The following is a 15,799-nucleotide window of genomic DNA, read 5'->3' as shown; positions in this document are numbered from 1 at the left end:
TTTAATGCGGCCTGGTTTTCTCGGTCCTAGGGAAGTGGTTATGTGACCCTTAAAATTCTTGTTGACGGGGAAGTGTCCCACTTGTTCTCTGAGACTGGCAGCTGTGCTGTCTCAGGGGAATGTATATGATTATTTGTGCTCATCCTGCCCTGTTAGGTTGGTGAAGCTGATCTGCAGATCACTCTGGCATGGTCTGCACATAACCGATCTATGTCCAGACATGTAAAGTATGTATTCACTGGTGAATAGATGTGTGTGTTCATGCAAGGTGGCTGCTGAGCTTAAGTTAAATGTTAAATGCTTGTTCAGGCTGAGAAAGTGGGTAGATGCTAATTTCTGAGCAAAGCTCTCGCACTCGTATGGAAGGGCTGAGCCCTTCCAAAAGAAGACAGTATCGTGCAATAGGTTTGCTCTACTCAAAGAATAACATGCGGATGACGTGTGAGGCTGGAGTTGTGATGAAACGGGTTGGGAGGGACACAACCCTGATACTGAGTTGTGAAAGTGCAGGAAGACTTAGCTCTGCATTGAGATACACGCTGTATGCTACGGAAGTACTTGATGCGTGGGTTAGCCTGGTGTTGAAATTGTTATTTCTGAGGCCTTGGAGTCTAAAATGAAGGTTTCCCGGTGCTTTGGTGATAAGTTGACACTCGTGTCTTCTTCCGTGTAATTGTGCCCCATGAGACATCCATCGGTGCCGAATGTTCCGAACGCCATTTCCCTCGGGATGGTTTGCTTCCTGGTGCTCTTAAAGATTTCCTGTTCATGATGATCCGTATGGATGTCCCAAGCAAAATTCAAGACTTAGAGGCAACAGCTGTTATAAGAAGTTAATGATTTAAGGAAGAATGATAATGTAGGGGCTTTTGAGACTGCAAATATCAGTTTCATACCTTGTCACTCTGCCAACTAAGTGTGTACTGAAACTATTATAAGAAATATAAAGAGTTTGTCCTTAAGCAGAAATTTGTTCTGTAACTTCAATACAAGTCATAGGATTGACTTACTGTAGTTGATATGTAACTGAATGTATATTTATTTATTTTCCTAGACTGTACATGCCATTTGGCTTGGGAAAAGAACTCGCCATGGGACAACATCAAAGATACCTCTCCAGAAGGGGTCTTTTACTTGGGTGATGTGTCTGCTCTCCTGACTGTCTTCATACTCAAAGGATTTATTTTCCTTTTGGAAATATTTTGAATTGAAATCTTATTCCTTACTGGAAACTTTCTACACTAAAGACTGCACGCATCATGGGTGATATGGCAAACAACTCGGTTGCATATAGTGGTGTAAAAAATGCTGTTAAAGAAGCTAATCATGGAGATTTTGGAGTCACTCTTTCAGAGCTCCGTTCTCTTATGGAACTTCGAGCTACAGATGCACTGCATAAAATCCAAGAATGTTATGGAGATGTAAATGGCATCTGTTCAAGATTGAAAACTTCCCCAAATGAAGGTAAGTCAATTTTCAGGCTGATGTTAAAGAAATTCTATTTCAAAAAACTTTAGTCAAGCAAGCTAATTCTTTTCTGCTGCAAGGTTTATAAAGGTATTGAAGTGATTTAATTATTATAATAAAATACTGCTTCTTACTCCTCTAAGGCAGAATGATAGTTCAGCGCATGATGTATAAGCAAGGGTTTCCAGCTGGTCTAATTACATGTGCTGTTTTGGATTAGTGGCAAAGTTACACTTTCGAAGCAACTTTTTTGATGGGGAGGAGGTTCATAGCAATGCAATATGGCAGTGTGCAATTTAGTGTGAGAATATGAGTCCTGTGATGAGCTCATATGATCATGCTATCATAAACTAGAAGATTTTGATAGTTATGTGTAGGCTTATTAATACTTGTGAATTCTTCTTACATTCTTTAATACAGCAGTTTTTTAAAATTGGAGACATCTGTTTTCTAACCTTTCTATTTCAAATACAGCTTTAAGCACTAAGAGGTAATGCTTCTTACTGAAGAGGTCTGTTCAGTAAGAAGTAGCCAAATTAGCCACACAAACTGCCAGCACTTTTCTTCAAGATCTGTTAATCTTGCATTGTTGTGCTCCAGCTGAAAGCTATCACTAAAATACAGATTCATGTCACTTAACACTATCTGAGCTATGGCGATCGACTTTTACAATCATTTCTTGCATATGGTTATGTAACATTAATAACTCAAGTTTAATAGTAACTCAAGCGGTTGATAGTAATTGTGAAGATCCAAAATCAAGATTTTGGTGTGTTGTGGTGTGTCAGTATTTAAGTGCTCATGTAACTGTTACTAGTGCACTTGATGTGGCTGTCAGTGTGGTACCTGTTGTTTTAATCCTGGAAAGCTATTGCTTTCTAGGCTTAAATGCTACATAAAGGTTTGTCTCCTTGTGTCAAGAGCAGCCTGTTAATGGCTGAAGGCACTTTTTGGTGCATCTACATTTAGGAGTTTTGTCCCAGGTTGCTTTTGGAGCCCCGATTTCCCCACTGAGATGATACATCATGCAATAGTGTCATTATGTGGACTGGATTCCTCTTTCTGAAGAGGAAGATTTCTCTAGGAGATCAGCTATTAAGTGTGACCTGTTAGTGAGTGTCCAGTGCATGGTATTAGTCCAGAACTAGTCTGAAGAAAAGTTAAAACATAAATAATGCAGAATTTTGGTGATGAAAGAGATGTACTTTTCTGCAAACAGAAACTGAGGTTAGGTTGTTTCTAAGTAGTCTACAAGGTTTCTGCTCAAGGACTGCTGTTACTGCAAGGATGTATGCCTTGATACACCAGGCACAAAATACCTAGGAACATGCAGAATTCACACTGCTGAATTTTAGCAACCATGTTAGCAGATGAGACTGAAGAATGTGTAAAGGTACTTGAAACTAGACTAACCAGATGACCTGTTCCTGCAGCAGGGCTCCGGCTTGTGCACTGAAAATTGTGCGGTCAGAGCCTTTCCTTTGAAAAAGGATTTGACATTTACATGCATTTAAGTGATGATTATATTACAGTGCAATGACAAGCCTGATAAAAGGGCATAATTTTGAGGTGTGAGACTAGCTCATAAGTGCAACAGACTCAGCAGTCAGACTTGATAATTTGCTCTAAAAGGTTAAGAAAGATGGGTTATGGAAAACAGACCATGGCTTCTATAAAGGTGGTGAATTTTTAGACAGCAGCTTCTCCCTTATATGATAAAGTTGCTGTGGATTCTTCTGGAGCTATTACAGAGTGTGGAGTCTTTCTAGGAGTAATACTAGGTCTCTTTATTGTCAAATTCAAGTTGTAAGAATGCAAATGGAGCAATTTCCAATAGAGAAAATCTATGCAGGACTATGAAGACAGCTCAGTATTGTAGGAGTTCTAGTTTGTTGGAATTTCTGTGTAAATCTGCAAAGAAGGACTAGGCGGCTTCCTACTCGGAGGCTCTTTGTGTGACACAAGATGTTGACTTGCGTAACTGCGAGTGGCTTCACAGGAGAAGGACAGCCCGGAGATACCGAGCATGGGCTGAGAACTCCTTGTGCCATTTGTTGCTTCACAGCAACTAACAGCGCAAGGCAGCATGCACCTCAGCCTAGAGGTGATCCACCTCAGCCTAGAGGTGGATCAAATCTACCCACCTCAAAATGGGAAATATCCTTTACCAGAACTACTAGAAAAGACATTCTGAGCAGACTTTACTGCTTAGTATTTAATAGATTTGTCATGTTCTTTACATGTACAAATGTATGCCTGTATCAATGTGTACAAATGCAATTGTTCACAAATATCAAAAATAGTAAAATTCCCCCCTATGTTCTTGAGAGAGGCACCACCAAAACAGCAGTATTTCCACAGACCTACATCATCTTGATTCTGTAGTAGTATCTAATTCTAGATTTACAATAAATATTTTTCTAGACAAAGCATCAACTAAATCACATATATGTCATCGTTACAATGTATAATGAACAATACAATGTAGTAGTCAGACCTCAGGCCTGTCTGTTATGAAGTGAAATTACTAGACACATGGTAGATGTAGCAAGCTCAGTAATTGTACACAATTGCTTAATGCAGATATTCAAAATTGAAATGCTTTTTTCTTGGCCGGGCTTATTTACTAATATTTTATGTGGTTTTGGTAATGCTTTGAATTTCAATTGGTTAGAAGCTATTTTCCTTTCTCCACAAGCTTTCTCTGTGTTCTTCTGATGTTCTGCTTCCTGGTACCCTTTGAAGAAAGGAAGAAAATGGTGTCATGGGAATTCTGCAACTCTGTTGTTGTGTGTTCCCAACTCTGCTATTTCGGAAGGGTTATATAGAGGACTTTGGATATACAATAGAAATATATTGTGGCCTTTTGTGATGATCAACCTGTCCTGAGCTTCTCTAGATCCTATAATACAATTTAATTCTGAATTACTGTCTTGCTGTGCTCCTTTTTAGAGTTTGAGAGAAAAAGGAAGCATCTCAAAGCTTAGACTTCAAGAAAGAAATGTGTATAGCAAAACAGTAAAAATGCTCCTTTTTGTTGAGCCTTTAGAGCTATGAATCTATGAATGCTAAAACAAGTTCTAGCATCTATGCTATGAGTATTTTTTTGATGTTGAAATATTCTAAGCATTTTGCTTTTCAGTTAAGCAATTATTTATTTTTTAGTGTTTAAAAGTGAGTCACATTTCAGCAGGTTTTGCCAAGTGTTTTGTTGTATCATGTGATGCTTTAAGGAAATGTCTGTCAGAGATATGTCCATTAATTCAGAAATGCCACTCTTTCATTATGAAAACCAGTTGCAATGGTCGTGATTCTTGTTCATTACCTAGTCTTTAAATTAGTACTGATCATAACCTTTGTGGGACAGAAAGGTTGAAGTAACTGGACCTCTGGCTGGCACATAGCAAGAACTGTGGCCACTTTGCTTTTAGAAGTGCTGGCTGTTAAAATATGAAATAGTGTTAAGATAGCTAGAAACTGCTGAAAAAATAAACAGGAGGTGCTTAGAGCAGGCGTTCATTGAACGGTCTTGTACCAAATATGCTTCATATTCCTTTATCTTCAAGGGCTTAGCGTACTCCTGCAGCGTGATGCCTTCCAGAGAAGGCCTGTGACTCCTGCTGCCAGACTTCCTAAGCTCCTGCCAGTTGAGGCAGTGAGAGGATTCTTAAAGATAAGCACCAAATGATAAGATTGGTACAAAGTTATGGAGACAAACCATAAGGGATCTGCTCCACAGTGCGAAATATGAGGGAAGGTCTGAAGAGAGCGAAGCTTCAGAACAAGCGGCAGCTGCTGCGCAGGTGGAGGATGCGGCAGCAGCTGCCATAGCTGCCTGTCACCACCCGGGCCTGGGGAGCTTCACCAGGCTTGTGATAACTGCTGCATTAATTGGAGACTCCCTAGGATGCTATTCTGAACACACATGCCTGCAGTGGGTGCCAGAGTTGGCTTCCCGGGCTGTGATCTGGCTGCTGCTCAGACTCTACAGTAATAACTGTACTGATAATCTTGCCTCGCAGACCTGTTTACTTTGTACTGAGCTGTGCCTCTTGCTGTGCCTGTTGCTGTGTCATACTATGTGCAAGTGGGTGGACCTTCAGTTTAGTTTACTTTGGCAAGATGTGATTTATTAAATAGTTATTTGCTGCAGTAGAATTGGTTGAGGGTGCTACATGATTGTTTAATGTATAGCTTTTGGGTATTAAATATAAGTATTCTTCTGTGAAGTTGGTTCTGCTTCATGAATGGGAGATTTTAATCACTTCTGATGTGAAGGTGAAAGACAAACAAGCATCACTAACTTTGTCTTCTTATTAAATAGGTTTAAGTGGAAATCCAGCAGATATAGAAAGGAGAGAAGCAGTGTTTGGGAAGAACTTTATACCTCCTAAAAAGCCAAAAACATTTCTTCAGTTAGTATGGGAAGCACTACAGGATGTTACACTAATTATATTAGAAATCGCAGCCATAGTATCCTTGGGCCTTTCTTTTTACCAGCCTCCAGGAGGGAATGAAGCATGTAAGTATATGTTTTAAAAAGTAGCTCTCTACATATATCATGCTGCTGATTTTTCTTGGTCTAACACGGCTATCCTGTAAATCTGATGGAGGCAGCAAGTCTGAAAAAGGAGTTTATTGTTCCTTATTGATAGAATATTACTAAAACCCTTACTTACCTTAAAATAGCAACTTGAGATTTCCCAGATCATTATTCAGGCTGTTTCTGACCCCCCAAAAAAAATTTACTCAGTACCCACTATTTATATAGTGAGGTAAAAGCAGCAGAAACAGTAAATTGTCTTAGATTCAGTTCAGTTTCTCTGCGAATGTTGTAGCTTTGCCTCAAAAATATTTAGCCATTTATAATTTGTACTTTTTGTGGAGAATCAGTATATTGTAAATTTTCCTTTGTAAAACTGGATAACTAGTTTTCTAGACCAGCCTTTTTGTGCCATTGATGACTAGATAATAAGGTCTGGGTAGCTTTCTTTATCAACTTCTCTTGTGTTCAGAGAAAAAGGGGTAAAAATTCTACATGATACAGCTCACACACTTCTAACTTTCAGATTCTCTAGCTTTGTGATTACCCCTGAAACTAAATCAAAGGTGTAAAGTAGTCTAGCTAGTTATGTCATGTTCTCTTTGGCTAATATTTTGTTTTATGAAGTTTTTTTTTATGTTAACTTACATCTAAAATCTGTGTTCTACAGTATGTGGATCAGTGAATGTTGGTGAAGAGGAGGAGGAAGGGGAAACAGGCTGGATTGAAGGAGCAGCAATCCTCCTATCTGTAGTTTGTGTGGTATTAGTAACAGCTTTCAACGACTGGAGTAAAGAGAAACAATTTCGGGGACTACAGAGCCGAATTGAACAAGAACAGAAATTCACAGTCATCAGAGGTGGCCAAGTCATTCAAATACCAGTTGCTGACATAATCGTTGGAGATATTGCACAAGTGAAATATGGTAAATAGATTAAGTTAAACAGTTAAATGTTTTATTTTTTCCTAGTAAGGAACTGAAGTTAACCACTCTAATGATCTGTTTTAGGTGATCTCTTACCAGCTGATGGCGTACTCATCCAAGGCAATGACCTCAAAATTGATGAAAGCTCACTGACTGGAGAATCCGACCATGTTAAGAAATCTTTGGACAGAGATCCTATGCTGCTTTCAGGTGTGTGACATTTGAAAATTCTGGAAGAAATTGATAGATTTGGGGGGTTGCTTGAAGTTTTGAGGTTAAAATCTATCAAACTGGACTTATTAGTGTTGAGTTCTAGAAGTATCCGGAAACCATAATACAAGTAGCACGAGACTCCATCAAAGTGATCTGACCTTAAAACTCACAAAAATTCTTGCTTGTACAGTGTATAGTTGCCCTTTTTTTTTTTCCTCCTCAATTTTCCAGATAATTTTGGCAGTTAAATCTGTTGGAAAATGCAGTAACTTTTGCACGATCTTACAGGTTCTCAAACTTCATATTAAAAAAGCTGTTTACTTTATACTCTGCAGTACAACTGTTGAAGTTTCAGTGGAAAACCTGATGCAATCTTTCAGGTACACATGTGATGGAAGGCTCTGGAAGAATGGTAGTTACTGCTGTAGGTGTGAACTCTCAGACTGGAATCATCTTTACCTTACTTGGGGCTGGAGGAGATGAAGAGGAGAAGGAGAAGGAAAAAGAGAAGAAGGACAAGAAAAGTAGGCATTATAATCTTAAAGGGTTCAGAGGTGGGATGGGAAGCAAACATTACTGGATGTAAAAGTGTTTTAGTTATCCAGAGCCAGAAGACTTACCAAAAAACTTCTTAAAACCTCGTACTTTATATGTGTTTCATATGCGAATTGATCCAGTAACCTGACAGTGTATACTACTGTTAATAACTGTTGTCATTTGGATTTCTAATTAAATTTCAGTTATTAATTGATCAATTATAGGTTGAAAAGTTTATAACTCTTAACTAGCCTTGTAGCATGTAAATTATGATGGTGCTATTGGGTGCAACTTCTACAAGCATCCATGCTTCATAGCAAATACTTGCTTATGGCAAACATTTTATTACTAATGATTAAGACTAATAAGGATCTAGTTCTGCTTTTAACAGATGGGAAATGTCCTGCATAGTGAGCTCTTCTATGGCAAATGTACCACTTGAAGGGGAACAGATTGACTATTGATAACACAGTGCTTGGTTTGTGTATAACTTAAATGTAAATATGACCTGTTTTGGTGAAAGACAGTCCCTTCCTGCCAGCACTTTTCATCCAGAGTTGAAACTTTCAATGCTCTGATTTATATAAGACAAAAACCTAGTAAGCTTTTCCTCCAAATGCTTTTTGGGAGCCTGGGGTGGAGGGGAAGAGTTTCTGCCATACAGAATTTTAGAGCCTCCCTGTGAGGTGCGGAATGGGATATCTTCCTTAATTTGAGAGGCTTGATCAGTAACCAGCATTACAAGGTCATTTTTCTAGGTCATAGCCTTTATCCCATCTTTGTAAGAATCAAAGCTTAGTAAAGTTAACTAGTAATGCTTTGATGCTAGCTCTTACTAGAGCTAGCAGAGCTTACTAGAGCTTCTGTCCATGGTCTGGACAGAACATCGTCAGAGCAAGATTCTTGCAGAAACTGTTGTGAGGTCTGCTGGATGAGACCAAGCCTAGTAGGACTCCTGATAGAAAAATATACTCCTTTATCAGAGTACCAGGAACAGTAAAGCCACAGAGAAATGTGTTTAGGAATCACTATGCTTTTCAGCTTTTGGAGGTTGTTGATGTGCTCTCTCTGTGCAGAACGTTGGCTTAATCCATAAATACTTAAATTTTAGTCCTCCTTGAAACTTATTTCCAGTTTATAGTTGAGAGGTTCAAGCTCAAGCGGCATAGAGAACAGCAAAAGTTGGATTGCAACACTGTGCTATTTGTGTAGAACAGTTTCTTTTTTTCTTACGGAGTCAGGAAGAAGCAAGCAATATTCCATCTGTTACAGGAGATATGAGAAAGATCATAGATCTCTCACTGTATGTTATTCTATACGAAAAAATATTTTTGGAAGATGGTATTTTTTGTGTTCTAGTGCCTGAATACTTTTCTCCTGGGATGGACAACTTCCTCTTTTGCTCAAGTTGGAAGCCTGATAACCTGAATTTTACCAAGGAGAATCTTAAACTAAATTGGCTTCTCTGTGAATGTTAAGGAGATTAAAGTGGTTATTTTTAGTTGTCTAAATGTGCCTTGGTTCAGAGTGAAAGCATATGTAGATAAAGGGAGTTAGAAGTATCTTAAGTATAGAATTTTATTGTGATAGGAAAGACAGAAGAACTGGAGGAGAACAAATATTAAGTTAACAGATCACAATGACGTCTTAAACTGAGTGAAGTGACATCTTGCAGGGAAGACAAACATGTTTTTCTCCTCAGCTATTCTGAGGATGCTGGAGGGAGTCTCTTATGTGTGGAGATTATACAGAAGCCATAATTGATGTCATTACTTATCAGTGAGTAATGCATCAGAATTACTTATGTCAGATACTTAGTAGTGAGGCTGCAACTTGTGGTTTTTGTTCAAGATCCTCCGCTTCCTGTTTTCATTTCATGTTATTACAAGTAGTTACTGTAACCTTTTCTTTCTCTTGTTTTGAGAAGAGCTGACATGTTATCTCTAGATGACGTAATGTCTAATACCTGTTAACATGAAAATCCAGGCAAAAAAGGTAGTGACTCCCTCTGCCTATGATGCATCATTCTTTCAGTTATATTTAACTCTTTATTCATGAATCATTATTCATCATTTTCGTTTCCATCATGATCTTTTGCTGAACTTCATTTCTGAACAGAAGTAGGAGCAATATTTTATCATGAACTTGAACTCCTCCGTTACTGCTCTAATGTTGGTGTGTTGCCAGCAGATTATCTTGATGCTTGCGTAAATAGGGTTAGCACAGATCCAGTAATCCAGGGCTGTGCCTCCATTAAGCTTTGGTGTGGATTTATAAATATTTTATACTACAGTAGCTTTTGCAGTGTTGTACAAAAGTATTGCTTCTGGAAATGAGATCTCACAGTTAATTATAGTAGTAATCAGATAAATTTGTTAAGAGCTGGAAGAACAACAAAGGAGACTTTAACATAGCAAATGCCTTTTCTAGAAAAAGTTTAGGCAAACCTTTTAAATGTTTTCCTTGGAGGTAAACTGCTGCCCTTTGCAGTCACCTTCCTTCTGAACATTTTTCAATGGGGCAACAATCTGGTCAGGCCAGGCTTTCTGCTCTGTTTCCACCTAGTCCCCTGTGAATGTCTATGCATATTTAATTGTAATAATATAATACTGCAGGGAGTCTTCTAAGGGAAAACTGAAGTCCAAAGAACTGATGTGAGCTCCCTCTTGCTGCCTAATGTACTAAATAGTAGTGCTGACTTATATTTGAAGTCATGTTCAACCTCTGTCTGCAGTGTTTCAGATAAATATGAAATGCATCTCTTTTATTATTATTTTGATAATCCTAAACATAGAAATAGACTTTGCATGGCTGATTTAAAATGTAACTTGTTCCTCTCTCTCCACTCTGACAGGTAAAAAGCAGGATGGAGCTGTTGAGAACCGTAATAAAGGTAAATGCAGTTTCTGTGCTTTCTTCTTAAAGTCCTTATTTTCCAAGAGAATATACAACATATATTTTCATATGAAAGATGATTACTCTGTAATTAAGTCCAAAATGTTTGTGCTAATGGTAGCACAAGTGAATCTGCTAAAAACTGTTACCTAAAGGTACATGAGAGTCTCAAGTGGATACTATGGAAATAGGTAGGAATGATTTTGATGCTATCTTGTTTAAATATTCAGGCATGTTAGGGAATCACTGGATGGAAGGTACCAGAATACCATACTTAGTGGAAACTGGGATTATCAAGCTTTTTAAGTACCATTTATTAAAGGGATTTCAGAATGTCTAAACTTTACTTGCTCACTATTTGTAGCTAAAGCTCAGGATGGTGCAGCCATGGAAATGCAGCCATTGAAGAGTGAAGATGGAGGAGATGGAGATGAGAAAGACAAGAAGAGAGCAAATTTGCCAAAGAAGGAAAAGTCTGTTCTCCAAGGCAAACTTACAAAGCTCGCAGTTCAGATTGGCAAAGCGGGTATGATTTGATATTGCTCTTTGTCTGATGTCACAGCTGAATAAAGTTGGAACATAAAGAGCTCATAGGGGGATTACTTGAGTAGCTGGCCTGAAACAGTTAGACCATTTCAAGTGTGAAATACTAACGTTTGCAATTTTGGTTCATGCACAACCTATGCTGATGGCTTCTCATCCCTTCTCATTATGTAGATTTTTTTTGTTTGCTATTTTTGATCTTTTTTTCTTGAGTTAGACTCACAATTTAGAATCTGGCAGGACAGAACTTTACAACTTCATAACGTTCATAGCAGTTGCCCAGAGTTATCTTTAGAAAGGTAATCACTTAATGATTCACCTAGAAAACTATAAATTAACTTATGTGGAAAAAAAGTACTAGAGAAAGGTTCTCTCTGACATTTCCAGAGGCTTAGGACTTGTAACTTAAATATGTCCCACTGGTAAATAGCAGTTTTACTGCTTTTCTTATTTTTTCACTTATGTCATATTCTCTATCAGCCAGCTTTGCAGCTATCTGTCAAAATATTTGATAACGGTCGCTCATTGACGACAAACTAAGACGGCAGCGTAATCCAGTGCTCAAGAATCACTGAGACTAAGTTCTAGGCTATATTGCCTACCGTGTAGAGGTTTCATTCTGGTGTTTCAGGCTTTTTCTTCTAGAAGGGACATCAGGAGGTCATGTAGACCTAAAAAATGCTGGCTTCAGCAAACATATTGTAACACAGTTGTGGAGTTGAGGAAAAAGCAAAAAAAATTAACTTTAGCTCCATGATGTGTTTAGTGTAAGTTATCTTCAGTGCTGTTGTTGTTTTTTGTTTCATAAGTAAGAACCTTTGCTGTTCTTTTTGTACCTTTTGACCCCTCTTAATTTCCTACACACTCTTAATGTTAATCATCAACTTCATGCATGCGTTTTTTCTGTCCTGCTTCTTTGGGTTGTGCCTCACTGGAGTATTTTTCTGTGAAGAACTGACAGCTCAGTGACTCCTGTTCCTCTATTTCCAGCCAAGCCTGTTTTCCTTCATTACTCCCCCGTGGTGTCTTACACGTGCCACCGAGCTTGCTAGCAGTAGTTTCTCCTATTTACCTCTCCAGCTATTTCCAAACACTGTGCCTATCTTCCGTACTAAATATTCAATCCTCCCTAGTAAGTGGAGTGAATAATGCATTATTCAAAGAGGAATAACGCACCAATATCAAAACTTGTTCAGTAATCATTCTGATTGATATATACTATTTTTTTTGTTTACATTTGGACCTAAACTTTTCAATTAAGTTAAAACATTTTTGTTTTGCTTTTTTTGGTGAAGTCGGAATTGCTCTGCACTACCCCCTGCATCCTGACTTGCCTGTTTAGAATTGTAGCTGTAAACTAAGTTCCATAAAGGCAGAAATCTTTGCAGTTGACTTATCTAGAATTTGGATTGACAAATCTTTAAGATGACATCTGAAAATGGTTTATTCTCTTTTAATAAGGTTTATTGATGTCTGCAATCACAGTCATTATCCTTGTGCTATATTTTGTGATCGATACCTTCTGGGTTCAGAAGCGACCGTGGCTTGCTGAATGTACACCAATTTATATTCAGTACTTTGTGAAGTTTTTCATTATTGGAGTTACAGTCTTGGTGGTGGCAGTACCAGAAGGTCTTCCACTTGCAGTCACTATATCCCTGGCTTACTCTGTTAAGGTAAGTGAACGGGAGGGGAACAGACTTTAAAAGTAGTTAGGTGGATTCATCAGCTCTAAATTCTCAGTTGGAAGGAGCACCAGAAGCAGCTTGTTTCTAACAGATTGAGGGAGGCTTGCTTTTCTTTCTTCGCTTAGCTGGTCAAAAAATGCACCACAGTATTTTTCTTAATCTCAGAATTCGTGCTAGACTAAACACCATAAACAGTGACAGCCTATTGTCACCAACTAAAGATGATGGTTTTGCCATTTGGATTCATCATTTTTTAAAGATGTAAGGTGTGTTTATCCTCTAATACAGTGTGATGATGTTAGCGTAGCATTTGTTTATAATAAATAGATGTATTAGAACTTGTACATAATGCAAACTCCTGTAAATCTGAGCTTTCATCTAGTATGTTAAATGAGCAATTACTATTTTTTTTTTTAATTTTTAGTCGACAAAGGCTGAGAACAGCTTCTCGTTCTATTTCTGAATTTTGCAGAACATAACATGCCATTTATTACAGAGCATGTTTTTTAAGCCCCTGTGCTTTGTCCTCTGACACTTCTTTGTGCTTCGGCACCCTGAAGCATTTTGAAATGTCATTGTATAGACATGGCTGTGTATGCTCTGTTCTAAAAACTTCCTAATTTACAGTACTAGCTTGTAGTGGCTTTCCTGTTGTGGTGTTTAAACTTAATCTCTTCAAGGCTAAAATCCAAGCACATTAGTTAAAGACTTTTAAGCAATGTTAGGCTTGTGAAACTTGTGCAGTGTTCACTCTCTTAGCAGAAACACTAGGACTTCAGTTTGTATTTGATGTTAAGTTTGACTGTAGCATATATGAAATATGTATCATGTGGTACCAGTGTATATTCTCTGTAGACTCTGGTAGGTGTGTGGTACAGCCTATTTGGCCTTTTCTTCTAAGAGGAAAAACAGTGGACTTCAGGCACCAAATGGAGCTTCTGCCGTTTAAGTAAGTTCCAGCTCAGATTGATAAAGCAATCAATCTGCACCTCTGCTCCACTTCTAAAGACTATCAAAAACTACTTCCCTATAATAGCCTGAGTAATATTAGTAGTTTCATTTTGATTGACATGTAGATGTGGGAGATTAAGACTTTCTGGAAAATTTGCTCAAAATGTAGCTTATTGTAACATGAAAAACCTTGGAGAAATACTTAGAGAATAGGTTACAGATTCTTACTTGGTGAGTTGCTACATAAGTTAAAAGCTGTGTGTATTCTGACAATGCAGTCTAAAACTTAACATCCTAAATGAGAATTTCTGAAGTAAAATTTTTGACTGTAGTTGACTCCTTTTGACTGCTTTTGTCTTTTTAGAAAATGATGAAAGATAATAACTTGGTGAGACATCTGGATGCATGTGAAACAATGGGTAATGCGACAGCTATTTGCTCAGATAAAACTGGAACATTGACCATGAACAGAATGACAGTGGTCCAAGCCTACATCAATGAAAAACATTATAAAAAAATTCCAGAACCAGAAGCTATTCCAGAGAAAACTATGGCTTATCTTGTGACGGGAATTTCTGTTAACTGTGCTTATACTTCCAAAATTCTGGTAAGTGGATTTCCTCGTTTTAAAGAATTCATCTAAATATATTCCTCGGAGAATCCAAATTGTTGGCCATATTATAGGCAGTTGCTAATTTTAAGTGCAAAAAATTTTGCATCTGCTGTAAATTGCTCAAAAGTTTATTTGGAACTAAACTTAAGCTTGGCTTCTATAAAATTGTTTTCATTTGGTGATTCAAAAGATCTCAGGAAGCTACATTTCTTATAAAAAAGATAAATTCATTTCATAGTTGTGTCTAAATTTGTTTTATAGGGAGGAGATGCTTACTTGGAGAGCATCTTAGCTTAATCTGGGTGCAGCTTCAGTGCAGAACTGAGAGTAGCCTAATCTTGTCTGGAATGTAATGAGAAACTTCAAGTGCAGATAGTGCCTCTGGGTTTTTATTTCAGATAATATTTCCATGTGTCTATAGATTATAGAATTCTATCCACATTTGGTCATAACTTAACGAGCCTTCAAAAATATTTTGGAATAAATAGGGTGGACTGCATTATGTCCATTATAAATAGTGGACACCTTAATACTGTATCAAGCTCTGCACCAATCCCTATGAGAGGTGTATGACCAATACCTTAATTTCTCCTTTGCGTGCATCGTATTTTCTGCAACTCAAAACATAGCTTCCTTGCCATTCCATGAGTATTCAGCACAGCTAAATGCGTGGTTTGCAACATAGATGACTTTCTTGGCCTTAATGAAGTTGTGATCAAGATACTTGAAGAAGTGTTAGGCTGAATAAGTGCTTCTGCCCGTTTTTTCCCCCACAAACCGCAATGTAGCAGCTGCAAAAGCTCAAGTATATTAAGAGAAATACGGAAACATATGTACTGCTAGAAAGAGCATGTTTCACATTACTGAAACAAGAACGAGTTGTGGTGATGGCTTCTAAAAGCCTGGAAATTGGAGAGACTTAAGAAAAGAGTCAAAATAGGCCATGGCTTGGAAAACAGAACTTAAGAAGCTTACACTTGCTTTATTCAGTAGAAGACTAACAGGTGATATGGTCATGATCTAAATCATCAGAAAAGAACTGTTAGAGGAGAAAATGCCTTAATTTAGCAGAAACAAAGCCATTTACTATGTTCAGTTTTCTCAAACTTACCCATGCTTTTGCATTGCAAAATTACTGAAGGATCTATTACACTTGAGTGGTTCTGTTAGATATCTTGAGCTATGGAAAATGCCTTTTAGAAAGGTCATTTTGGGATTTGATACAAGCTTAATGGGCAATTTTGAGTCTGTGACAAATGGTGACAAATTGTAAGCCTAAACAGGTGCAGAAGTTGTTTTAAAAGCCAACACTATGACTTTGGCTCATGACTCATGGGAATTTACAGATTAATCATTGCAAAGAACTAAGCTTTGACTTCCACATTTTCTAGATATTGTTCTTCAGTGTTTGATAACTTTACCTC

General features: G+C 37.8%; 1 protein-coding gene across 3 annotated transcripts in view; it reads left to right on the top strand.

The window, feature by feature from the left end:
• The first annotated feature begins 946 nt into the window (after positions 1-946).
• The window catches only part of ATP2B1 (ATPase plasma membrane Ca2+ transporting 1), a 32,736-nt gene continuing 17,883 nt past the window's right edge, over positions 947-15,799 (top strand). The window contains exons 1-9 of one of the 3 annotated variants that reach the window (XM_026049744.1): positions 947-1,464; positions 5,792-5,989; positions 6,681-6,935; positions 7,020-7,145; positions 7,529-7,672; positions 10,540-10,578; positions 10,945-11,106; positions 12,585-12,799; positions 14,127-14,369. In XM_026049744.1, the coding sequence (XP_025905529.1) occupies positions 1,260-1,464; positions 5,792-5,989; positions 6,681-6,935; positions 7,020-7,145; positions 7,529-7,672; positions 10,540-10,578; positions 10,945-11,106; positions 12,585-12,799; positions 14,127-14,369 (1,587 nt within the window). In that variant the 5' untranslated portion in view covers positions 947-1,259. The remainder of the gene's footprint in view (positions 1,465-5,791; positions 5,990-6,680; positions 6,936-7,019; positions 7,146-7,528; positions 7,673-10,539; positions 10,579-10,944; positions 11,107-12,584; positions 12,800-14,126; positions 14,370-15,799) is intronic. The other 2 variants (XM_026049745.1, XM_026049743.1) reach the window with 2 other exon arrangements.

Source organism: Nothoprocta perdicaria, unplaced genomic scaffold, assembly GCF_003342845.1.
Source record: "Nothoprocta perdicaria isolate Ctin4 unplaced genomic scaffold, notPer1 scaffold_61, whole genome shotgun sequence".
Lineage (NCBI taxonomy): Eukaryota > Metazoa > Chordata > Aves > Tinamiformes > Tinamidae > Nothoprocta > Nothoprocta perdicaria.
This window is presented reverse-complemented; position numbering and strand designations above follow the sequence as displayed.